At 44.0% G+C, this 27,499-nt stretch overlaps 1 protein-coding gene across 1 annotated transcript in view; it reads left to right on the top strand.

Moving 5' to 3' along the window:
- Nucleotides 1–27,499, top strand: part of LOC126092560 (muscle-specific protein 300 kDa) — a 651,560-nt gene that overhangs the window by 110,356 nt on the left and 513,705 nt on the right. The window contains exon 2 of the mRNA XM_049908233.1: nt 23,810–23,871. Within this exon, the coding sequence (XP_049764190.1) occupies nt 23,810–23,871 (62 nt within the window). The remainder of the gene's footprint in view (nt 1–23,809; nt 23,872–27,499) is intronic.

Here is a 27,499-nt window from a genome sequence, read left to right as displayed (position 1 = left end):
AAAAGTACGTAGCTCCAGGAAAACTTAACTTTAATCCATCATTTGTATACAGCATTCTTGATGATACAAGTGAGACTCTCAGATATGGTTAATGGCGCCTTGCTGGGTCGTAGCCATGGACTTAGCGGAAGGCTATTCTAACTGTCTCTCGGCAAATGAGAGAAAGGCTTCGTCAGTGTAGTCGCTAGCAAAGTCGTCGTACAACTGGGGCGAGTGCTAGTACGTCTCTCTAGACCTGCCGTGTGGTGGCGCTCGGTCTGCAATTACTGACAGTGGCGACACGCGGGTCGAACATGTACTAATGGACCGCGGCCGATTTAAAGCTACCACCTAGCAAGTGTGGTGTCTGGCGGTGACACCACATCAGCGACCTTAGTAGTCATTTGACATCGCGAGAGAGCAGAATGGGGCGCTCCGCGGAACTCACGGACTTCGAACGTGGTCAGGTGATTGGGTGTCACTTGTGTCATACGTCTGTACTCGAGATTTCCACATCCCCAGGTCCACTGTTTCCGATGTGATAGTGAAGTGGAAACGGGAAAGGACACGTACAGACCGACCTCGGTCTGTTGATTGACAGAGACCGCCGACAGTTGGAGCGGGTCGTAATGTGTAATAGGGAATCATCTATCCAGACCATCACACAGGAACTCCAAACTGCATCAGGATCCACTGCAAGTACTATGACAGTTAGGCGGGAGGCGAGTAAACTTTTGATTTCATGGTCTAGCGGCTGCCCAAAAGCCACGCATCACGCCGGTAAATGCCAAACGACGCCTCGCTTGGTGTAAGAAGCCTATACATTGGACGGTTGAACAGTGGAAAAACGTCGTGTGGAGTGACGGATCACGATACACAATGTGGCGATCTGATGCCAGGGTGTGGGTGTGGCGAATGGCCGGTGAACGTCATCTGCCAGCGTGTGTAGTGCCAACAGTATAATTCGGAGGCGGTGCTGTAATGGTGCGATCGTGTTTTTCATGTAGGGGGCTTGCACCCCTTGTTGCTTTGCGTGGCACTATCACAGCACGGGCCTACATTGATGTTTTAAGCATCTTCATGCTTCCTTCTGTTGAAGAGAAATTCGGGGATGGCGATTGCATCTTTCAACACAATCGAGCGCCTGTCCATAATGCACGGCCTGTGGAGGTGTGGTTACACGACAATAACATCCCTGTAATGAACTGACCTCCACAGAGTCCTGACCTGGATCCCAGAGAACACCTTTCTACATCTACATCTACATGAATACTCTGCAAATCACATTTAAGTCCCTGGCAGAGGGTTCATCGAACCTCCTTTCCAATTTTTATTATTGGAATCTCGTATAGCGCGCGGAAAGAATGAACACACATATCTTTCCATACGAACTCTGATTTCCCTTATTTTATCGTGGTGATCGTTCCGCCCTATGTAGGTCGGTGTCAACAAAATATTTTCGCATTCGGAGGAGAAAATTGCTGATTAGAATTTCGTGACAAGATTCCGTGGCAAGGAAAAATGTCTTTCTTTTAATGATGTCCACCCCAAATCCTGTATCATTTCTGTGACACTCTCTCCCATATTTCGCGATAATACAAAACGTGCTACCTTTCTTTGAACTTTTTCGATGTATTCCGTCAGTCCTATCTGATAAGGATCCCACACCGCGCAGCAGTGTTCTAAAAGAGGACGCCGGCCGGTGTGGCCGTGCGGTTAAAGGCGCTTCAGTCTGGAACCGCGTGACCGCGTGTCCTTAGGTTAGTTAGGTTTAATTAGTTCTAAGTTCTAGGCGACTGATGACCTCAGAAGTTAAGTCACATAGTGCTCAGAGCCATTTGAACCATTTGAATTAAAAGAGGACGGACAAGCGTAGAGATGTTTTGAAACGCCGACTTCGTGCCAGGCCTCACCGACCGACATCGATACCTCTCCTCAGTGCAGCACTCCGTGAAGAACGGGCTGCCATTCCTCAAGACACCTTCCAGTACCTGACTGAACGTATGCCTGCCACAGTGGAAGCTGTCATCAAAGCTATGGGTGGGCCAACACCATAATGAATTTCAGTATTCCGATGGAGGGCGCCACGAACTTGTTAGTAATTTTCAACCAGGTGTCCGGATACTTCTGATCATATATTGTACTATTAGTCACGTCCCTGTCTGTCACCTACAATACAGCTGATATTTCACAACAGTTTGTCACTTGCAAAAAATAACGAATTGTCTAACTGCTGTGCTTTATACGGGACGAAAAATTTCTTAGAAATGAATCTCTTGGTGTTTGCACTATTTTATGCATAGTTATTGTTATTTACATTGCTGGTATTATTTATTTGTTAATTTCTGCCGGCAGCATTGCTATGTTAACTATGTTTACCATTTGCCTCATAGATTATTGCAACTATTCTCCAAAAACGGAGTGCCTACTTGTTGTTGTGAGGAACGTTACGCTTGATGGGAACTGAAATTTGGAGAGAGAAAGAGATAGAGAGAAAGAAATGCTGATTAGCTCCAGCTTCACATGGGTACACTATCTACAGCCGGACCACTTGTCCGGTCTACCTGCATCATTACTCTATCATAACCGTATCAAAATCCCTTCAATAGCTCCTGAGATTAGCCTTCACATACAGACAGAAAAAGGCGGTGGGTGCGGGGGGAGGGGGATTTAGTTTATCGTGTTTACATATGAGCTGGTGAATGACGCCAAAAACACTGTGAGACTTTTGCAGGCGTAACAGTTGTTTACAGGTTCGCATCACTGATAGAAGCCTCTTATCAAATCTAATGAGATTTGCAGGTTCTAAGAGCGTGCTGTGGACTGACATATGAGTCCAATCATGATAAAGTAATGTTATGAGCGTAGCTGGACGACAAAATCCAGTATCCTTCGACTACGCAACTGATCGGCCATTGGATTCAGGAAAACATCCCAGTAACTTTGACTTTCAGTCCAGAGGGATTTAAGGTGGAATTACGACATAAATTTAACTGTGGAAAAGTCACAAGTTGAACTTTAATTTACAGTAAAATCCCTAATGAAGTGCAAGTAACACACTAAAGAGGTCGCTTATAAACCCTCATCTTTCCATTTCTTGAGTACCGTCCGAAGGTCTGGGATTCTTACCAAACTGGGTTAACGGAAGAGATAGAAAAGTTTCAAAAAGAGGTGCTGCACGATTGCGACAAGGCTTTTCTAACCTGAGGGAGGATGTCACAGAAGCTGACAAACTGAACATTATAAGAAAGGGCCTTAATCATAAAATTCCGAGAGCACACTTTACAAAATTACTGTTTGTATTATCCCGCATTATGTTTAAATTCTCACGTAATACTTCAAGAACAAAGTTTCCTTTTTTTTCTCACAAAATAATAGACTACGATAGGGCCTACAACACTTCAGCAACGTTTACTTAGTACATTGTGCAGCGTGGACAGAATAAAAGTTGCCTGGGAAAATATTTCGTGCATCTCTTTTCAATAGCCAGCCCAATTTACATCATCTGCTCTCGGGGCAGGTGATACAAGTTGGGTTGCCTATCGTACAGGTGCACGAAATATTTTACGAGGCAGTTTTACTTCGCCCAGCCTATACTTCAATCAACATCTGACGTTGTATAGAGAAAATTAGTTTTAACTATTTCTACTCTTTTCGAGCGACATTAATTGCAAAAAAAATGGAAAAAAACAAGCATATTATTTCTCCAACATATAACTCGTGTAGTGACCACGACGCTAAAGTAGAGAAATTCAGGATCATACATACGAATAGCAACAGTCTTTCTCCTCGCGCAGCTCTCGCGAATGAATAGGAATGTGCTGAAACGGTACTTGTATGCCCTGTCCCCGTCATGCACAGTTTTTTAGCTTGTAGAGTGGGGATGTAGGTGTAAAACTGTAACATCGAGCAGATTATGAGTAACTGAAATAGCTTCAAAAAAGAGCTTTTCTGCTACTAAAGGGAATCGGACATTTGCAATTCAGCGCACACGACAAGGAAATTTATTATATAAACGATGGCTAGAGAAACAATATAACTAATACAAAGAGTAGTGGAAATCAGTACAAATGCAGAGTTCCAGCGAAAGTAATATACTATGTGTGAAGCATGCACGTATCGAATTTATTATGAGAGTGGTAGTTACGTATAAGACATAAACAATCATGGCGGATTTACGTACGAGTAGTTTCTTTCATATCTCGCGTAACAAAATAAGGCGTTTGCATTACCTGGGTGGAAATTGGTATAAAGGTATACATTGTTGTACCTAATTATATCAAAAATTTTCTTCGGCATTGGTTTTGTTAGGGTTTGTAGTTCTTGCAGTGAAATTGTCCCCCGTTCTTCTCGTACATCTCTTTTCAGCTGACATTAGGCCTCAAATTGCCTTCCATTGCGATAAACACGCCGTGCAAATATTCCCCCAAATGTTTTTCCCGGGGTCCACATCCAGGCTACATGCAGGCCAGGGAAAGACATCGATATGTTCGTCTTGAAACCACCTTTTTGTTGGGCAAAAACCTGCAAAGATGCATCATCTTATTGAAACATTAGGCTTTACTCCTCTAAGTCCTCATACGTTCTAATCAATTCCGTCTCTAGTATCTCAGTGTATATATTAGAGTTCATTCAAGTGTTTACTGAAGCTGTTCGTGATTTACCTTCAGCGCAGGATGCTGCCCAAAACATAACACTTTCACCACCAAAATTTCTGCTCATTCTTACGTACTGCTCTGTTCTCATATCACGCCAATCACACTGAAATCCATCCGGACCATATAAATTAAACTACTTCTAATCACATAAGATCATTTTATCTCATTCTCAAGTCCATATGTTTTTCACCAAGTTCTAATTAAGCCTGTTTGAGTTTCGGCAGCCTGTTCTCGAATACAGGATGCTTTCATACGACAAAATTTGTCGAACACGTCTGGCAATTACCGGAAACTGTAAATCAGCAACTAATTAAGAAGAATACCGATTTGTGGCCCTTACTTTGGGCAAAAGTAACCGTTTCGATTCCTGAGATAATTTTCTAAAAAAAATGGTTCAAATGGCTCTGAGCACTATGGGACTTAACATCTATGGTCATCAGTCCTCTAGAACTTAGAACTACTTAAACCGAACTAACCTAAGGACATCACACAACACCCAGCCATCACGAGGCAGAGAAAATTCCCGACCCCGCCGGGAATCGAACCCGGGAACCCGGGCGTGGGGAGCGAGAACGCTACCGCACGACCACGAGATGCGGGCGATAATTTTCTACTTTGCCCATAGTTCCCGTTCTGTCCAAATGGTGGGCCGAATTTTAGGAAATTATAAATGACTGTACCTGAATAGTTCAACTTTTTGGCTATTTGACGATTGGAGAGTCCCATTTCCTTCTGCGCACCAACTTTAGCTTTTTCATCACGTGGTAACTGTTTACCGCGTGGCTGTGTCCGAATCGTAGGTTATGCACACGATACACACTGTCACTAATGGCGTCTGTTCCCTATCGGCACGATGGCCACACACACACACACACACACACACACACACACACACACACACACATCCTCTCTCTCTCTCTCTCTCTCTCTCTCTCTCTCTCTCTCTCTCCCCCTAACAGCGCACAGAGCCGATTGCGTTTATACAGAGTTCCATCCTACACCATCTGAATCGTTGACGTCTTGTTATATACTGTACTACTAACATCAAATGCGATACCATTTTACTGTATTTGTCAGCATACTGCGTCTCATACTATTACATACACAATGTACTCAACTATTGCAACCTACAATGCTAATTTTCCTACATATATCCATGCATTTATACTGATTACCACTACTGTATGTAAATGATAGGTGGGAATATGATGAAATTTGGAAATTTGTGGTAAGGATTATAGGGTCAAACTGCTGAGGTCATCGGTCCCTAGGCTTGCGCACTACTTAATCTAACTTAAACTAACTTAAACTAACTTCCGCTACGGACAACACACACACCCATGCCCGAGGGAGGGAGCCGCGCGAACCGTGACAAGGCGCCTTAGACCGCACCGCTAGAATATGATGAGTGGATGAGGTACTTTCCCTTAAAAGTCGTTATTCTTGAGTAAATTGGAATACTGACTGACTTAAGTACGTTTTTTAAAGTGCTCATCAGACGCGAGCGGAGATCTGGTGCGCTGGCCATTAAGCTTGGTCGGTCTGCGGATTTCATCAACCAGCAAGACGGATGCTGGGTTTGGTTTCCGCTTCCGCCTTGAGAGGAGATTACGCAGGCACGACAGTTGTGGTTCTTATGAAGATCAAGTTTACCCGCTTCACGATCATCGTGTTTGGTTCTTATGAAGATCAAGTTTACCCGCTTCACGATCATCGTGTTTCCCACCATCTCATTCTGGACATTTTCTAGTTCTCTGATTGCAGGAAAATAAATACGCCGGCGACAGAACCTGCAGCGCTTTTGTAAAGGTTGGGCAGCGTCTTCTTTTCCTGGTATTAATGGAATACTGCCGACTGGCGGCGATTTTGTTCTCCCGTGAATTGCGTTGTTGTTGACAGTTTTCACCACCTGCCTGGTGTAAAATGCTCAGTCTGAACACATTAATGCAGAAAGAGAAAAAATTCAAATATTCTGTGAAATAATTTTCCTGAAAGTAAGAAATAAAATAGATTAGAGAAACATCAAACGCTCCTTTCTGCGCCGGCCGCGGTGGCTGAGCGGTTCTAGGCTCTTCAGTCAGGAACTACGCGGCTGCTACGGTCGCAGGTTCGAATCCTGCCTCGGGCATGGAAGTGTATGATGTCCTTAGGTTAGTTAGGTTTGAGTAGTTCTAAGTTCTGGGGGACTGATGACCTCAGATGTTAAGTCCCATAGTGCCTAGAGCCATTTGAACCATCTTGAACCATTCGTTTATACAGCTGATACATTTCATGTATTTCATAACGGCTGTAGTCGCCGCAGAGCATATTTCTTCGGGACACCCATGCATATCCAAAGCCACACTGCATCGTCCATAGTAACAACACAGGCACTGCAATATTGTATTTAATTTCCCAATCCCCGAAAAAATTTCACAAAACTTTTGATCGCTTTTTCAGTTTTTTGTTTTCAAATTTCTTCTTAATTACTTTGCTTACTTTCAAGTAATTAAATCATTTTTTTTATTTTTTTTATTTTCCAGAACTAGACGTCACGCTGCTAATATTGGTATCCTATTTGTCAGTTTTGAACTATAAGTTTGCTCGTGAAAACTCTGACAAAAATCCATTGTGTAATTTCGCGGGAGGTTTGTATCCGCTCCAAACATTTGATCAACTACTCGTACTTACGCGCCCTTCATGTCTTCGCTTGACAATGCAAGGATTATGTGGCCTTCTGATACAAGACAGGCGTTCAGTGTCGGCTACACCAGAGAAATATCACCTTTAGTATTCTACCCGGCTTAAGGCCGGTATTACACTATCAAATTTCTTTGTCAAAGATTTGATCAAAGATGTAATCAAATATTCCGTCAAATATATTTGACAAAGATCTTTGACGTAGCGCTAGAAGGGGTATTACACTGTCATCATATTTTTCGTCAAAGTTCAAGATGGCTGACAACAACAACTTGTTATTAACCGCAGCAGTTGCATTTACCACAATTGCACTGTGTACACATGCGGAAGAGAAACGGGAAAAAAAAGGAAACGTACCTGGGTGAAGCCGTGGGTTTTACGACGACACGATAAAAGCATTCAACAAAACTTGTTACGTGAGCTTATAGTGGAGGAAGTCAAATCGTACATCAATTATTTAAGAATGGATGAGCATACATTTCTGTATGTGCTCAATGAAGTGTATCATCATATCACAAAGCACAATATTCACCTAAGAACTGCTACATCTGCAGAAGACAGGCTCACTGTAACACTCCGATTCCTTGCTACAGGAGAGGGTTAGGTTTGGTTAGGTCAGGTCTCCAATCTTCTTAATCTATTTTTGTATTCAGCGTGCCTCACATTGTAAAGCGCCTCATCAGCTTCATTCATCTCTATTAATTTTGTAGTTGTCGGCACACACCAATTGTATTTACCGGTAATGTTTATAAAAACACTACAGACGACAGAATCCTGCAGCTATGTTAGCGCTCCATGTGGTAACATGTCACATTGCAGTGAACAGAAGACAAGCGACTTCTTTGATCAAATCCACAGCGAGGCCTTAGATTTGATCAAATATTGGACGACATTTGACAAAGTTCCCTATTACACCATCAAATATCTTTGACAAAGAAATTTGATAGTGTAATACCGGCCTAAGCAGAACAGTTCATTATATCTCGGCACGTAGCGACGAGGTGACCGGTGGAACGAATGAGAGTTCCAACCGGTCGGCAACGAATAACAAGTTCACGCAGTGAACGATTGGCTAGAAACAGAGTCCAAAACGCAGCAAGGTCGCTGTGAGCATAAGAGATCGGTTCAGAGTGATCAGCGAAAGAGAGAGAGAGCCGTAACACAAGCAATTGCCGAACACTGTATCAAATGAGGTGGTCTGACGGCTTCGTGTGATTACAGGCAAGAGGCAGTACGCAAGCTCCGCAATCTTCTGATTACACGTGCTGATGTGTTGTGTTTACCCGGGGCGTTTACTACTTATTCTGTCGGCAAGATAGGAGTGTTGGCTTCAGGTTCTTATTTTATCTTCTTTATTGCGGCATAAGTGGCAGTGCGTGACAGCGCGCCTGTATTTAAGTGAAGGACTTGGCTTGTGGAGCCGCGGCGGACTAACATGCCAGCCTCAGACTCCATATCGATACTGCGGTTTGGCTGGGAAACAAATCTATAAACTAAAAGAAAAAGTTTTACCTCCTCTCCTCCTCACACAAGTGCGTCCTTCTCAACCTGATCCTTCAGTGACGTGGGGTAGGTCTTTTCTGTGTACGCCATCAAAAGGATCCACACATTGTATTGTATGTACGTATTGTATGTTAACCGGGGACCTAGAAACGACGGAGTGCCTCCGTCCCCGCCGCAGCCGCAGTGGTCCACAACCCCACGACGACTACCACAGTCCACTTCACTCCTCCGCCACCCCACACCGAACCCAGGGTTATTGAGCGGTTCGGCCCTCGGTGAACCCCCCAGGGAATGTCTCACACCAGACGAGTGTAACCCCTATGTTTGCGTGGTAGAGTAATGGTGGTGTACGCGTGCGTGGAGAACTTGTTTGTGCAGCAATCGCCGACATAGTGTAACTGAGGTGGAATAAGGGGAACCAGCCCGCATTCGCAGAGGCAGATGGAAAACCGCCTAAAAACCATCCACAGACTGGCCGGTTCACCGGACCTCGACACAGATCCGCCGGGCGGATTCGTGCCGGGGACCAGGCGCTCCTTCCCGCCCGGAAGCCGTGCTTTAGACCGCACGGCCAACCGGGCGGACTATCCACACATTAGTGGACGTTAATGTGGAGTGCGTCCACCCATTCTCCTTTATGGGGGATTTTACTCTCCTAGGGACACTACAGTGAAGTGCCTGAATGTCTGTGGAGGAATGACAGGCCATTCTTCTTCAAGGCTGTGATGGACTGTGTGGTCTGGAGGGAGATTGGCATTATAGCTCATCCCAAAGGTGCTCCATTCAGTTCAGGTCTGCACTGTGGGTAGACCAGTCCATGCAGGAAAGTTGTTGTCCAAAACCAATTGCCTCAAAGATACTGTATTATGGTGCATTGTCATGCTGATACAGTCATCGCCTCCGAGATATTCATCTGCTGTGCGCACTACACAGTGCGGTAAAATGTCTTCATATCCTTTCGCAATTAGCGCTCTCTTAAGCGCAACAAGAGGATCACACCCTAACAACGAAAAGCACCCCGATAACCGTAACACTACCACCTCTGTACTTCACTGTTGGCAGTACGCTTTATGACAGATAACGTTCCCCAGGCTTTCGCCAAACCCGAACCCTTGCATCGGATTGTCACGGAATATAGCGTCATTGATCACAACAAATTACGTGTTTCCATTTACCCACTACTGCCAACGGCGTTGCCGCAGTGTTAACTCCTGTTCCCGTCAGTTCATCGAAGTTAAGGGGCTCCGGAACGCCCTATACTTGCAATGTTAAAATAACGCTTATAAATTACATCTTTCCTCACAAAGTATTTGAGGTAGGAAGTTGAACTATTTACAGATTATTTATTGGAATATGGACTACAACTTAACACAGGGATTTTACAAAATTTTAGTTCAGTTATTAAAGATGATTTTTTTCAATTGTAATGAAAATTCACAACATTTTTTTGCAATTTTTTATTTATATATTCAAAAATATACAGTTTTTTGGAAAAAGGCTGTGTTAAATTATGCAGAAGGTACTGTGTAACATTTACTGAAAGTCTGGAACAAATATGTTTGGAAGATCCTTAGAAAACATGTAATTAGTATGAGAAAATAAAAGTTTTGGGAATCGAGCGACAAAGATTGGATTAACTTTTTAGTGCATTCCAGGTCCATAGGATGGATTATCTTCATCCTCTGCAAACTCCTCCTCCAGCTTCCTCTTGTTCCTCCTCCTGTTTACTCTTGCTTGTATTTCTAGACTCTTTACAGCCCTGTCTGCAGCCCGAAGGCGTTCCTTGTCTAAAGCAAGCATCGCTCGTACCATGTTAGAACCTATCTTCATTCCCATATTTCTAAATGTAATAACACATACCTTTGGCTTTCCAACATTTCTCCTTTTCTTAAAAGCCTTCAGAGGATTTCTAATAACTTTACTTTTACTCATTATTATACTTCAACAAAACAGAGACTCAAGAAACAGAATTAATTACGAATATTTTCGAGATAACGACAGAGTAAATAAACATGAAACAATCGACAATCACACCAGCGATATATATTGAACCATCACAGGTTAGCCACAACACATACTTTATCTCACATCACTAAAATGTACCTGATGAACACGGACGTTAATAATAACACCATTTGACAGCAGTTTAACAGTGCCACAGTGGGTCACGCCCATGTAGAACACATTTCAAAAAAAATTTAAAAATAGTTGTAGTCTTCGGAATTGAATAAATTATATGTCTGTTAAAAGGTAATAGTCTGCAGATTCAGAAAACGCAAAAAAGTAAAAATTGGAACTTTTCATGATTTTGAGCCTTTCCGGAGCCCCTTAAGCGCTGTTGGGCTTGGCTAATAGTTGTATGGGTGACCTTCCGGTCTGCCGAGCGCTGTTGACAAGCGGGGTTCACTCAGGCATTGTGAAGCAAATTGAGGAGCTACATGATTGAGAAATAGCGGCTCCGGTCACGAAAACTGACAACAGCCGGGAGAGCGCTACGCTGACCAAATGCCCTCCATATCCGCATCCAGCGACGTCAATACGCTGAGGATGACACGGCGGTCGGTCAGTACCGTTGGGTCTTCGGGGGCCTGTACGAACGGAGTTTAGCTGTGTTATCCACTACCCAGAGTCATAGTTCTTTACACCACCTCAAGCGCCGTTAGCATTCACTACAGAAATGTGTTGCTCGACCATTGGAGCCCATTCTTTTTAAGTGCCTACGCACAATCATTGTGCTGTCTGGTCTGCTAGGACCACTTTGGAACTCACGATTGATGCCTTCCGCTAATATCTCGTGAGTTCTTACAACCATACTGCGCAAGGCTCGATTGTCCCTCAGAACGTGAGGGTTGCCTGATCTTGGGTGAGCTGTAGTTGTTTCTTTGCATTTCCGTTTCACAAACACGTCACCAACAATCGATCTGGGCAGCCTTACAAGCCTTCAAATGTCCCTGACGGATTTGTTACTCAGGTCACATTCAGTGACTAGTCCACGTTCGAAGTCACTGACAAGGAGACGAAACGGCAATAAAATTTTCGTACTTTTTAAAATACACTCCTGGAAATTGAAATAAGAACACCGTGAATTCATTGTCCCAGGAAGGGGAAACTTTATTGACACATTCCTGGGGTCAGATACATCACATGATCACACTGACAGAACCGCAGGCACATAGACACAGGCAACAGAGCATGCACAATGTCGGCACTAGTACAGTGTATATCCACCTTTCGCAGCAATGCAGGCTGCTATTCTCCCATGGAGACGATCGTAGAGATGCTGGATGTAGTCCTGTGGAACGGCTTGCCATGCCATTTCCACCTGGCGCCTCAGTTGGACCAGCGTTCGTGCTGGACGTGCAGACCGCGTGAGACGACGCTTCATCCAGTCCCAAACATGCTCAATGGGGGACAGATCCGGAGATCTTGCTGGCCAGGGTAGTTGACTTACACCTTCTAGAGCACGTTGGGTGGCACGGGATACATGCGGACGTGCATTGTCCTGTTGGAACAGCAAGTTCCCTTGCCGGTCTAGGAACGGTAGAACGATGGGTTCGATGACGGTTTGGATGTACCGTGCACTATTCAGTGTCCCCTCAACGATCACTAGTGGTGTACGGCCAGTGTAGGAGATCGCTCCCCACACCATGATGCCGGGTGTTGGCCCTGTGTGCCTCGGTCGTATGCAGTCCTGATTGTGGCGCTCACCTGCACGGCGCCAAACACGCATACGACCATCATTGGCACCAAGGCAGAAGCGACTCTCATCGCTGAAGACGACACGTCTCCATTCGTCCCTCCATTCACGCCTGTCGCGACACCACTGGAGGCGGGCTGCACGATGTTGGGGCGTGAGCGGAAGACGGCCTAACGGTGTGCGGGACCGTAGCCCAGCTTCATGGAGACGGTTGCGAATGGTCCTCGCCGATACCCCAGGAGCAACAGTGTCCCTAATTTGCTGGGAAGTGGCGGTGCGGTCCCCTACGGCACTGCGTAGGATCCTACGGTCTTGGCGTGCATCCGTGCGTCGCTGCGGTCCGGTCCCAGGTCGACGGGCACGTGCACCTTCCGCCGACCACTGGCGACAACATCGATGTACTGTGGAGACCTCACGCCCCACGTGTTGAGCAATTCGGCGGTACGTCCACCCAGCCTCCCGCATGCCCACTATACGCCCTCGCTCAAAGTCCGTCAACTGCACATACGGTTCACGTCCACGCTGTCGCGGCATGCTACCAGTGTTAAAGACTGCGATGGAGCTCCGTATGCCACGGCAAACTGGCTGACACTGACGGCGGCGGTGCACAAATGCTGCGCAGCTAGCGCCATTCGACGGCCAACACCGCGGTTCCTGGTGTGTCCGCTGTGCCGTGCGTGTGATCATTGCTTGTACAGCCCTCTCGCAGTGTCCGGAGCAAGTATGGTGGGTCTGACACACCGGTGTCAATGTGTTCTTTTTTCCATTTCCAGGAGTGTATATTTATGGTACGTGAAGTTTAGAACTCAAATATCAGTCCACCGAATCTGAAGTTTTCCGAGCGTCTTTAATACCCAAAAGCATGATCAATTTTTTCGACGGTAGGCGTGGCTCTGTGGTAGAATGTTCATCTGCTGTGGGGGCGGCTTGGATTCGATTCCTGACTGCGAATAATTTTAAAACGAAGCTGCAAGTTCGACAATCATTTCAGTGAAGTGTAAAACACATAAAATGAAAAGACTAATTTTTAATGTTTTTAATTCAAACGATCTTTTTCAACAATCTTTTATAAAAGATAGGTAATTAAAAATTTATAGTTGTAACTAAAATTGGATTTTTGTTTGCGATGTGTAATTAGAAATTTGTGTCAGCCAAAAATCGAACCCAGGCCCTCTAAGCGGCAGGAAAGCATTGTATCACACAGCAACGCTACCTGTGCCCGTCGCAAAACTTAAAAGGCGATTTTGTTTCCACATTTTTAGAGTTGCATCGAATTGCTTTGGGGCACTGATATTTGACTTCCAAACTTCACGTACCATAAATATTTTTAAAAAAATACAAAAATCCTACTGCCGTGTGGTCTCCGTGTCACTTCTCCTGACCGGCCAATTCTGTAGTTACTGCTTCTCTACTGACAACACAAAACTCCCCGTCTCTTTTCACGCTGCCGCATCCGCCTTTCGTGATACGACGTAGTGATCAGTTCCGTATTGCATAGGGACGTCCAAATACTTTTGATCAGGTACTCTATCAGTCTGGCAAGCTCACACTACGGACAACGTGGGACTGCATCTTAAAGGGAGTCACAAAAATCGTGTTTATCGACTTATTTAGATGGCTTGCGTAACAAAGGCATATAGTTAAACATCATGGGTGAAAAGAAACTGATAATATTGAACCATGGCAGTGGACGTCGAAGCGAGCAAAATTTTCCAGTAGCCATAGGTCGGAATTTCCTTTGTGGAGTTACAGCAACAAACAGTCAGCCTATCAGCGACAATTTTGTCCCGTAAGTGATGGTTTTTATATGTGCAGTTTTTTTCCGACTAAGCTGTTGCTGTGTCGACGATGCCAAGTTTGTAGCGATGTTGTAGGCAGGAATTTTGAGCGTTTGCTGTAAGGAAATGTGTTTTTAGAAGAAAATAGCGGTTAAAATGAAGTTTTTGTTTTCCTCTTCACCATTGTCTCAGTTCATTCTGACTGATGTACTGTCTTCATAATCAGCTCTTACAATTTCCAGTCCCTCGCTGGTTCTGTTTGGAAGCCTTTTCTCTTTAGTTCCCAACAGGTTTCCCTCTCCGCTCTGTCCTAGTCTTCTCCTATCTTCATCGCACGTTCCTTCACTCCAACAATCCGCCTGTCTCTCGTCTTACTCTAAGATTCTTGTCACTTGTTGCCATTTCATAGGCTTTTCTCGCTATCCTGCCAGCTCCTGTTCTTTTTACATGCCCATACCATCCTGTCTTTTCTTTATATATTATTGGATTAAAGTTTATTTATGCTTTCAGTATACTAGCAAAATAAAAACCTGTCTTGTTTAGATTTATTTGTCAATAAAACTGCACCTTACAGTACCACATATCGATTACCTTAACTGCAGCGCCGTTTCTGCAAAACAGATTAAACAGATTACTGTCTTATTAAATTACTGACATTACGGTACTCTTAGCGGAGTTGATTTAACAGTCAAACATCACAGACAATTCGCGTATAACGTAAACAGCCATGGATATGAAATTAAAGGTTGCCAAGCTCTGAGTGTTAAGGTGAAACGTAATCTTCCTCATCTCCTTCTTCTTCTTCTTCTCCTTCCTATACAGTATTACGCCTACTGGCCTGCTGTGCGTTTTTCTTCACGTCCCTGGCGTTCTTTCTACATCTCTCCTACCTCTTGTGTCGGTATCTGAGGATTTTTCGGGGATTCTGGTCCATCCTCACCTTTTCAAGACGTTCTGTAGTTCTGTGTTGAGAATTGTTTTACCTTTGACATCCTTAAGAATGTCAGATATTTTCATGTCCCATAGAGTGTACCTTGTTGTTCCGATGAAGTGCATCTCGGTGCTCATTAATCTCCTTTTCATCTCTACGAGGTGTCCAAGCTTCGCTGCCATACAAGTGATTGCATTTGGCCAGGACGTTGTATAGGCTGAGTCTGCTATGCTGCTAATCGAGAAATGGTCTGACGATGCCAATTATTAGTCCTGCGATTTTTTTTTTCACTTTGTGGTTTTGTACCGCATATCGTTTTCTTGAATGTAGCTGAGGCTACATCCCAGGTATTTGAATGTTTGTTATCTGTTGAAATTCTTCTTCTCTGCAGTCTTTCCCGATGAAGGTTTTATTGAGAGAGACCTCCATGTTGTACTTTTTTTTTCAGGTTATACCGCGATCGCTGCAGATAACCCTTGGATTCTGCAAAAAACTGCATCTAACTTATCTGCAAGTAGTAGTGTTTATAAGTCAGTTTGTCTATCTTTATTTTGGGATGGGGATTTTGTCTCCATTCACTGATCACTTCACTTACATAATTGCTGAACGCGAACGGTGAGAGGCAACATCCTTATCTAACACTTAGATAAACGTGTTTCCATTACGACAGCTGTTGCACAGTTCTGACTGCAATCGCATTTGGCTGCCTATGTTCTGAATTTGCTTTTATGATGAGGTGCTACTTTCTGCCAGGATTTTCCCAAGCCGGCCGGTGTGGCCGAGTCTGGAACCGCGTGACTGCTACGGTCGCAGGTTCGAATCCTGCCTCGGGCATGGATGTGTGTGATGTCCTTAGGTTAGTTAGGTTTAAGTAGTTCTAAGTTCTAGGGGACTGATGACCACAGATGTTAAGTCCCATAGTGCTCAGAGCCATTTGAACCATTTTGATTTTCCCAAGTTTAGTTCTGTCAGCTGTATTGAAAGCTTTCTTAAAATCATTAAGTAGCATATGTCTTTCCGTACACAATTCTTTCATGGTTCCGTACTCCTATCGGTAAAAACGGAACTCTTATAGGGTTACTTCTTTTCCGTCTGTCTGTACGTCTGTTAAGACCCATTTTTCTCAGGAACGGGTAAATAAGCTGAAATTTGTGGCAAATACTAAGGCCTACGGTGCCTTGGCGTTGTAAATAATTTGTCTTCTAAGTCAAGGTGGCCAAGAGTCTCGGTCATTTATGTCACATATTTTGATACTCGCAAACTCATTCATCAAATGCCATAGATGAACTACCTACGCACATAATTAAGTTGTTGTGGAACCCTCAGAGCGTCGTCCGCGGTGGCCGAGCGGTTCTAGGCGCTTCAGTCCGGAACCGTGCGGCTGCTACGGTCGCAGGTTCGAATCCTGCCTCGGGCATGGATGTGTGTGATGTCCTTAGGTTAGTTAGGTTTAAGTAGTTCTAAGTTCTAGGGGACTGATGACCTCAGATGTTAAGTCCCATAGTGCTCAGAGCCATTTGAACCATTTGAACCCTCAGAGCTTCAATAGCCCATTTCAGTATGAGAAGACAAAGCGTCTGTTCTGAACAGATTAGCATGTCCTCACAGCAGCAGAACTGAGTGACTCTGTCTGCCGATGACGCCGCCTTCGCTAATAGATTCTGCCCCCCCCCCCCTCCCCGTCGCTCCCCCCAATTCTATTGATTTGTTGCTAAGACGTGCCCCACAGTTTTCACTCAGCGGTATGCTATTCCATCAGACAGCCGGATGGCTACATCTTCGTTGAGACAGACAAGTGCCTACCTAACCTCAAACGCATATGCGATATGAAATGTGTCCCGACAGCAGACGCTTTCATAAGTGAGAAGGCAGTACACACGGCGAATCAGACTGTGTGCATCTTGTAAATATCTCTACCAGTTATTCTTTTACCCACGAATAGAAAAACACTATTCAGCTGTCCCTCGTATTGTTGATAAACAAACGGATTATATAGTATTCCCATACTACACAATCTACGGTACAGCAATGAGTAGAAGCACCAAGACAGCCGATGAGGTCGTCAGGCTGGTCTGCGACGAGCATGTGATAACGTGATAACGTTTAATGAGAAGTGGCATGAGCTGCGACAAAACAAAGACCCCACGGCGTCACGGTAAACACAAGCTCGCACGTGCGTGGCGCGTGGCCGCGATCGATGCCGTTAAGACGAACGCCGCGTGCGCCTTCCTCCAGGTGACCGCGAATACTCTATTCCCTTTGTCTTTCCATCACGAGCTGCCGTTGAATAGCGGCGGCAGTTAGTCCAGACAAAAAAGTTATCATATTACGAGGGGTGTACAATAAATAACGCACAACACTTTTTCCCCTATCAATTTCTGATGAAAAAATGCGAACTTTGTTCTGGGACATCGTGGAATATTCCTGCTTCAGCCGCTACAGTTTCATGAAGTTCAGATAGGAGTCGGCGCCATGCGTAGCCTTCAAATGGTTCAAATGGCTCTGAGCGCTATGAGACTTAACATCTGAGGTCATCAGTCCCCTAGAACTTAGAACTACTTAAACCTAACTAACCTAAGGACATCACACACATCCATGCCCGAGGCAGGATTCGAACCTGCGACCGTAGCAGTCGCGCGGTTCCGGACTGAAGCGCCTAGAACCGTTCAGTCACAAAGACCGGCTGTAAAGATAATGTCAGCTAGACGAATACCAAAACGATGTGCTGCAAGAGAGAGACCTAGAGCAGGATGAAGTGAATCTATCAAGATCAGATTAAGAAGTAGAGATTTGGACTGGAATACTGGAATATAACAGGTACGGAAGGGTAATGGGGGAAATATAGGAGAACCATAAACTAGATAACGGGAAACTAGAACGGCGATAACTAGATGTGTTAAAACTACGAAATATTATACTACAATGTTGCTCCTAAAATGAACTAAAACATCAATTTTAAGAGTTTCATTGACGATATTCTTCAGTGACGTAGACGGACTTTCCCAACAGAAAGTTCTTTAACTCAGCCTTAAATTCCACGACATTAATATTTAATGTCCCCTGGAAGATTGATGAATACCTGTCTGACAATATATCTGGCTTCTGCTCGTATTTGATGTAAATTTTTCAAATAATCCTAGTTCGGAAATGCACCCTCGTGCAGCCACGTGCATACAACAGCAACCCATAAGCTAGGACCGCGTGGAAGTGTGCCCATTTAAACTAACTTGCCCCGCCTAACACTGTAACATAACAACTTGTCTAGATATCTATGAGACACGGTCCACAGCCGCTTTGAATTTTCTGTTACGTGTGGTGTCACCGCCAGACACCACACTTGCTAGGTGGTAGCTTTAAATCGGCCGCGGTCCATTAGTACATGTCATACCCGCGTGTCGCCACTGTCAGTGATGGCAGACCGAGCGCCACCACACAGCAGGTCTAGAGAGACTGACTAGCACTCGCCCCAGTTGTACGGACGACTTTGCTAGCGACTACACTGACGAAGCCTTTCTCTCATTTGCCGAGAGATAGTTAGAATAGCCTTCAGCTAAGTCCATGGCTACGACCTAGCAAGGCGCCATGAACCATTTCTAGAGAGAGTCTCACTTGTATCATGAAGAATTCTGTATACAAATGATGGATTAAAGTTAAGTATTCCAGCAGCTACGTACTTTTATTTATAGCATTCATTACGTATCCTGTTTCAGACCTAACGCCAGCCGGCGTGTGTAAACGCGTGCCTTTCGGTTACCCGTCACTGTGGACTGGCTGTCTTGTCAGTCCACTACATTACGTAACACTCTTTCCTACACATTTTCCTCGACGCATTGCAGATAGGGAATTTTGCTACAGTGCTGTACTTCTCGGCACGTCCGACAGGAAATGCCAGTCAGCGCGCCTTCTCGAAAACGACTGAATCGGAAATTCGTGACATCAGCGGCCATGTTCATCGTTATATGAGTGAATGAGCAAACAAGTTGTAAAATCAGCCGCAGAAGCGATAGCAGTGCCCAACCACACACATTTCCGCAGAATTGACATACAGCCGACTACAGAGTTAGGCGCAACTGCTACTTCGCCACAGTTTCTAGCACAGTCCGATTCTACTCGTTCTGTTTCCACTAAGCAAGTCAGTATAGGCGGTCAGTACAGGCGGCCTGCAGTTTCATGTGTAATAATGACTATCATTTTTCCAAGTTCATGTCACACAAAGTTCATCAGAAGTATCGGAGTAATCAAAGAACCCGGTTACCAAAGAGGTTTACACTTTTTATGTGAAATAGCATGGAAAATATCGTTGTAATTATCATTGCATTGGAAATAACCAAACGAGAGCTGAGAAGAAGAATCATCAAGACAGTATTATCTAGAAGATAATGCCCGCAACAGTTACCATATTCATCTAATGGCGAGGCAAACACTTGTGCTACCGACTGAACCGCAGTGATATTCAGTCGTAGTTCCCAGCCCGCTAAGAACCTAAAATGTGTAACTAGCACGGTTAAGGATCCCATATTATGCTAGCAAGTTAATGTTTTCTCCGGCCAAACCGCTGAATAGAATTCTTCGTCAGCGGCGAAATGTGTTGGTGCCTATTTGCTCTAGGAAAAACAATGCTCCACAACGTTCGAATGCAACTACACATCCACTACACGGACATCACTGCTGGAACTGCAGGAAAACTTCTCACCGCAGGAGCATAGCTGTAGTCTCCTTGTTGGGAATGGGTTGGTTATGCAGAGAGCTATCAGATATGTCGGCAGCACGGAGAACTGGCTATAGCACGAACAGCTATAATTTCCAAACATACTGGTCATTGACAAGCTTTATTCAATGTTGTGGTAAAATAAAATATTCAGTGAAGGAAGCAACCACTGAGTTTTGTACTTAAATTTATGGTTAGTTATAATTACGCAAATGCAATTCTTTTGCCGGCCGCGGTGGTCTAGCGGTTCTGGGCGCTCAGTCCGGAGCCGCGCGACTGCTACGGTCGCAGGTTCCAATCCTGCCTCGGGCATGGATGTGTGTGATGTCCTTAGGTTAGTTAGGTTTAAGTAGTTCTAAGTTCTAGGGGACTGATGACCACAGATGTTAAGTCCCATAGTGCTCAGAGCCATTTGAACCATTTTTTGCAATTCTTTTAGTTCCGTATCCTGACTACGCTCACTCATGGAACTGCGTGTAATGTTCTCCTTGGATTTTGCAATAGTTTGACGGTGACTGCTGTCCTTTTCTAATTGCCATAATCTGAGAGGCGGAGTGGTGATTCCCTAATTAAACACATCTCTTTGTTCTGCCAGCCGAGGTCCACAAAGAGAACAGATACTTGGCCCTAAACGCCGCCTAGGGACAGGTACTCGGTCTGTTACTGAAAGATGTGTTTTTTAGAAAATAAATTTAGTTGCTCTACTTTATACTCGCACTTTTACTTTGTCAAATAAATAAGCGTTTCAGTATCAAAAAATCACCAAGCCATCCTATAGTCAAAAAAATCACTATACACAGTTACAACGCTCCTTGCGAGATATTTATAAAATATTTTTCTGTATGATATTAGCGGTACAGAGTGCAACCTTACAATTTAGTCAGCTCCTTAGCCTGACGCGGAGTCGTCTAAATCGCTTATCCAATTAGGTGTGTCAGTATAATTGAAAGTTAGTGCTATGCGTTAAATAAAAGCAAATTGCCGCCGGAAGTGACAGATGAACCCCCTATGTAAAGTGCTTTTTAAAAGAGTAAAAGATTTATGTATATATATATATATATATATATATATATATATATATATATATATATATATATATATAGTTGGAAGTAAGAAGATAAATAGTTAAAAAACATAATAAACGAAAGAATCTCCTCTGTAATAAAACAATAAAGGCAGAACAACACACCTAAATTGCTGTGCTACACCGACCGTTTATATACGGTTCACACTTTTATAAAACATAGATTTAATCATAAAACTTTCTAATCAGGCAAGTATTTTTCATATCGATAGCATTACATATAGACCAGCGAAACACCAATGTACGTTTTGCATGACCACTGGATTCAACACGCTCTTCAGCCACAAATTTCTGTAGATCTGCTGTTAGTATATTAATATTTAGTTTTAGCGTGAAGAGATGGGCTCAGCTGTCACTCGCACTCACAAATCCGCGCAGAAAGTGATTTGAATTATCTCCCAAATGGCCATACACTACTGAGAAATTAATTTTCGTATATGCTCGTGTCAGTTTTACAAAAACGGCAGTGACCATATCGAACAAAGCACATCTCGTAGTTAATTCTTAGAGAGAAATGTATCGTAATCATTTACTCATTCTTCTAGTTCTTGAAGCAGTTTCGGGACGTGTCTCGTGTGAAATATCCTACTCTACGTTAGAATTCAGTCAGCCACATATGCTGAAAATAAAGAGGGCAGACGTATCTTCAGCAACTCTGAATGAATTTCCTTTGACATTAAACTGTACAAAACAAACTATTTCATGACTGCATGGTATTCCATTTTATCCATTTGAACGAAAGAGGAAGAGAGAATTAGGGATTGACGTTTTGTCTACGTCGAAAGGACGTAGGAAATTTTGAAACTTGTGGTAATTTCCTGTGGGACCAAACTGCTGAGGTCATCGGTCCCTAGGCTTACACACTCCTTAATGTATCTTACACTAAGGACAACACACACACACACCCTCGCCCAAGGGAGGACTCGAACCTGACACGGGTAAAGCACCTCGGACCGCGCGGCTACCACGCGTGGCGAAAGGACGCAGGGAAGGGAAAGCGTCTGCGCCCTTTCAAATGCATCTCTATATTTGCCTTGAGCCATTTTGGAAAACCACAGAAAACGTAAATTTAGATCGCAGACGAATTTTAACCACCATCCTTCCAAATAGGAAATCAGAGTCTAACTGCTGCGCCATTTCGTTCGGTCCATTTGAACTTTATTAAAATACTGTATTAAACTAAACTATTCCATAGAAAAAGTTGACACTTGACTTATGTTTAAGCGCAACTTGTAACAACAACAAAAGTTAAAATTTTTTCGATACTAACGCTATCTCAGCTAGCATTCTGATAACATTGGTATCTACCTCACACAGTTGTATTTCCGAAGAACGCCTGTAGTATTCGTTTACATTATTAGTATTATTATTGTTTTTTACTTTTTCATACCTTAAAACGCGTTCTATCACATGTCGTGCGAGAAGAACGATACATTATCTTTTATCGGCACAGATGTCACCTGAAGACTATTTTTACTACCAAAATAGACTATACTGATATTTTTGTAGGCTGATTCATTTGACTGTTTTTATTTATAGTCCGCTTTAAAGGAGATGGCATTTGACAGATAGCGAGATGGAGTACTCCCGCCAGCAGTAAACCAATCCTCTTTAGTTGACACTTCCACTGCCAAAGTGTTGTGGTTATCAGTTCTCATTAAGCCTTTACAGTAGCATATTAGTGTAACATTTATTCTCGCATTCCTTACGATAAGCGATGAAAGTAGTCGAAACAGGGGCATAGACGAGACAACATAGAAATCTTATTCCATTTATCAGTTTCGGAACTTTTGTCTGAACGGTTTAGGAGATACAGACTTGTATCTTCAAAGTTGCGACAAAAACAATTTAAAAAAAATTCTGAAGCCTATAAACAGCAAACGGTGCACAATACATAACTTGGCAAAGACACATGGCGATCGAGATCATAATCAACGGACAAAATGTGTTTCAGAGGATTCAATAGTTTTCCAAATATGACTTGATAGAACTTCCTGGCAGATTAAAATTGTGTGACGGACCGAGACCCGATCTCGGGACCTTTGCCTTGCGCTGGCAAGTGCACTACCAAACACGACTCACGAGCCGTCCTCACAGCTTCAATTCCGCCAGTACCTCGTCTCCTACCTTCACATGCCCGCGAAAGGCAAAGGTCCCGCGTTCGTCACGGTCCGGCACACAGTTTTGATCTGCCAGGAAGTTTCATAACAGCGCACACTCCGCTGCAGAGTGAAAATTTCATTATGACTTGATAAGTTTGAAGTTGTTTCCCGGACTGTAAAATATGTTCCGTTTCAAAAAAAAAAAAAAAAAAAAAAAAAAGATACGTAGCTCTGTTCCCAATCGAGATTAATAACAGTCTTTTCACTTGCTTAAAGGCACTATGCGGATCCATACCACATTTAAATTTTAGATTTTTACGTGATTTTTATAGGAAATAGAGACTAAGCAAGTTTCTGCCGCCGCGGTGAACGAAGCGAAATGGCGCTAGCCTGCAGACACAGTTTGTCGCGACAACGTTGCAACGTAGGACTCTCTACGTCAAATGCCAGCAAATTAAAATCAGTCGATAATAATTCTCATATTACATATCTAACGACCGATTTGTGCATCTAGGGCGCTCAGGTGCCATAATCCGATTTCTTGTATTGATCGCGACAAGATTAGCATCGTAGCACGCCCAAAGCTTTTCAGCTGCCTCGAATTACTGACTATATAGCATTAACACATTATCTTGTTTCCTACACCTATAAAAAGATGTGTTAACTAACTTCTGTTTTCTTCTGTTTCAGATGAACAAGAACGCGTACAAAAGAAGACATTCGTCAACTGGATCAATTCGTATTTATCCAAGGTGAGTTTTGCTTCTTTCTGCCTCAAGATTTCTGGTGCTACCCTAACTGTGATCCATTGGCATGTGAAAGGTCTGTTCAGAAAATAACGTATCTTTTTTGAAATACTATTCTCGTTCAACTTGCATAAGTTTAATCGTTGTTCAAAATCAACTGGTATATATTAATATGAAACACATTTTTCACGGTATGAAACAAACAAACCAAACCTGGTCATGTCAATGATGCTTCCTCCTCTGATATAATCGCCGGCCGTGGTGGCCATGCGGTTCTAGGCGCTGTAGTCCGGAACCGCGCGACTGCTACGGTCGCAGGTTCGAATCCTGCCTCGGGCATGGCTGTGTGTGATGTCCTTAGGTTAGTTAGGTTTAAGTAGTTCTAAGTTCTAGGGGACTGATGACCTCAGATGTTAAGTCCCATAGTGCTCAGAGCCATTTGAACCATTTTTTTTTTCTGATATAATCCTGCCTATTCTACTCGAGCACTGAAAATGTGTGACCTCATGCCTCTGCGCGGGTGCACGCGAAGCGAAATTTTAGTTATGTAGGCGTGTGTATCGGATCTTCACGCATACGACAACGTAAGTCGAAGATGTTTTCCGCACATGGGACGAGACGTTAGGCTTTTCCGGAAATTAACTGACCGCAGCACATAGTCCGAGATATTATAAGCAAGACAAACCGGTCGTAAAAGTTTTCATTTTACGATTTGATTGTCTTATTGTTAACAGGCGAAATATTCTTAGGTTTCAAGAAAACTGTAATTCCAGTTCCAAATAAGACTGGTGCTGACAGTTGTACTACCGAACAACCATTTTAATAAGTCTTGCTTCACAAGAGGTTGCTGAAGCGAATTATTTACAGAAGAAAAGAAAAACTGGCAGAATCCACCCTCGGAGAGGATCAGTTTGGGTTCTGGAGGCATGTAGGAAACCGCGAGGTAATACTGACGCTATGACTTATTTTAGATGATAGGTTGAAGGAAGGCAACCCTACGTTTATAGCAAATATAAATTTAGGTAGTATTTGACACGGTGCCACATTTCCGACTATTAACGAAGGTACAAGCATCCGAAATAGGTTCCCAGGTATGTGAGTGGCTCGAAGACTTCTTAAGTAACACAACCCAGTCTGTTGTTCTCAGCGACGAGTGTTCATCAGAGACAAGGTCCACGTCAGGAATGCCCCATGGAAGCGTGATAGGACCGCTGTTACTTTCTGTACAGATAACTGATCTTGCAGACAGGGTTAGCAGCAGTCTGTGATTGTTTGCTGACGATGTTATGGTGTGTGGGAATGTGCCGTCGTTGAGTGACTGCAGCAGGATACAAGATGACTTAGACAAAATTTCTAGTTGGTGTGATGAATGGCAGCTAGCTCTAAATCCAAAAAGATGCAAGTTAGCGCGGATGAGTAAGATTAAACAAACCCATAATATTAGAGTACAGCATTAGTAGTGTGCTGTTTGATACAGTCACGTCGGTTAAATATCAAGGGTAACATACGAGGGCAGTTCAATAAGTAATGCAACACATTTTTTTTCTGAAACAGGGGTTGTTTTATTCAGCATTGAAATACACCAGGTTATTCCCCAATCTTTTAGCTACACAACACTATTTTTCAACGTAATCTCCATTCAATGCTACGGCCTTACGCCACCTTGAAATGAGGGCCTGTATGCCTGCACGGTACCATTCCACTGGTCGATGTCGGAGCCAACGTCGTACTGCATCAATAACTTCATCATCATCCGCGTAGTGCCTCCCACGGATTGCGTCCTTCATTGGGCCAAACATATGGAAATCCGACGGAGTGAGATCGGGGCTGTAGGGTGCATGAGGAAGAACAGTCCACTGAAGTTTTGTGAGCTCCTCTCGGGTGCGAAGACTTGTGTGAGGTCTTGCGTTGTCACGAAGAAGGAGAAGTTCGTTCAGACTTTTGTGCCTACGAACACGCTGAAGTCGTCTCTTCAATTTCTGAAGAGTAGCACAATACACTTCAGAGTTGATCGTTTGACCGTGGGGAAGGACATCGAACAGAATAACCCCTTCAGCGTCCCAGAAGACTGTAACCGTGACTTTAACGGCTCAGGGCACAGCTTTAAACTTTTTCTCGGTAGGGGAGTGGGTGTGGCGCCACTCCATTGATTGCCGTTTTGTTTCAGGTTCGAAGTGATGAACCCATGTTTCATCGCCTGTAACAATCTTTGACAAGAAATTGTCGCCCCCAGCCACATGACGAGCAAGCAATTCCGCACAGATGGTCCTCCTTTGCTCTTTATGGTATTCGGTTAGACAACGAGGGACCCAGCGGGAACAAACCTTTGAATATCCCAACTGGTGAACAATTGTGACAGCACTACCAACAGAGATGTCAAGTTGAGCACTGAGTTGTTTGATGGTCGCATCTGTGCACGGCCGGCCCGCACGCGGGAGATCGGACAGCCTTGCTTGACCTTGCGGCGATGATGACACACGCTTTGCCCAACGACTCACCGTGCTTTTGTCCACTGCCAGATCACCGTAGACATTCTGCAAGCGCCTATGAATATCTGAGATGCCCTGGTTTTCCGCCAAAAGAAACTCGATCACTGCCCGTTGTTTGCAACGCACATCCGTTACAGACGCCATTTTAACAGCTCCGTACAGCGCTGCCACCTGTCGGAAGTCAATGAAACTATACGAGACGAAGCGGGAATGTTTGAAAATATTCCACAAGAAATTTCCGGTTTTTTCAACCAAAATTGGCCGAGAAAAAAAATGTGTTGCATTACTTATTGAACAGCCCTCGTAGTAAAGCAATATGAAATGCAATGAGTATGTAAGGACTGCAGTAGGGAAGGCTAATGGTCGACTTCAGTTCATTGGTAAAATGTTAGGAATGTGTGGTTCACCTGTAAATGAGACAGCTTATAAGACGCTAGTGCGACCCATATGGGGTACTGTTATAGCGTATGGGATCCACACCAGGTCGGATTAAACGAAGACATTGAAGGAATTGAGAAGCGGGCTGCTAGATTTGTTGCCGGTAGGTTTGAACAACACGCAGGTATTACGAATATGCTTCGGGATTCGAATGGGAATCACTGGCTGGAAGGCGACGTTCTTTTGAGGAGCTCTATTGAGAAAATTTAGAGGATCGGCGTTTGAGGCAGACTGCAGAACAGTTCTACTTCTGCCAACGTACATTTCGCGTAAGGACCGTGAAGATTAGATTAGAGATGTTAGGGCTCGTACGGAGGCATATAGACTGTCGTTCTTCCCTCGCTCCATTTACCAGTGTAACAGGAAAGGAAATAAGTAGTAGTAGTGGTGCAGGGTACCCTCCGTCAGGTACCATACGGTGGCTTGCAGATTACGTATATAGAGAGAGATTTTCACTATGTTAGAATTAATTGAAATTATGAAGGTAGACGTGAATGTAAACTCCGTCCTCAGGCCATGGCGGGCTCATCTGTACCTACCGACTGCCGTGTCATCCTCAGCGAATGACGTCACTGGATGCGCTATAGAGGGGCATGGGGCCAACTCATTGCTCTCCCGCCCATTGTCAGTTTTCGTGTCCTGGAACCGCTAGTACTCAGTCAAGCAGCTTTTCTATTGGCGTGACGAGGCTTTCACCCCGTCCCAGT

Source organism: Schistocerca cancellata, chromosome 7 (assembly GCF_023864275.1).
Source record: "Schistocerca cancellata isolate TAMUIC-IGC-003103 chromosome 7, iqSchCanc2.1, whole genome shotgun sequence".
Taxonomy (NCBI): Eukaryota; Metazoa; Arthropoda; class Insecta; order Orthoptera; family Acrididae; genus Schistocerca; species Schistocerca cancellata.
This window is presented reverse-complemented; position numbering and strand designations above follow the sequence as displayed.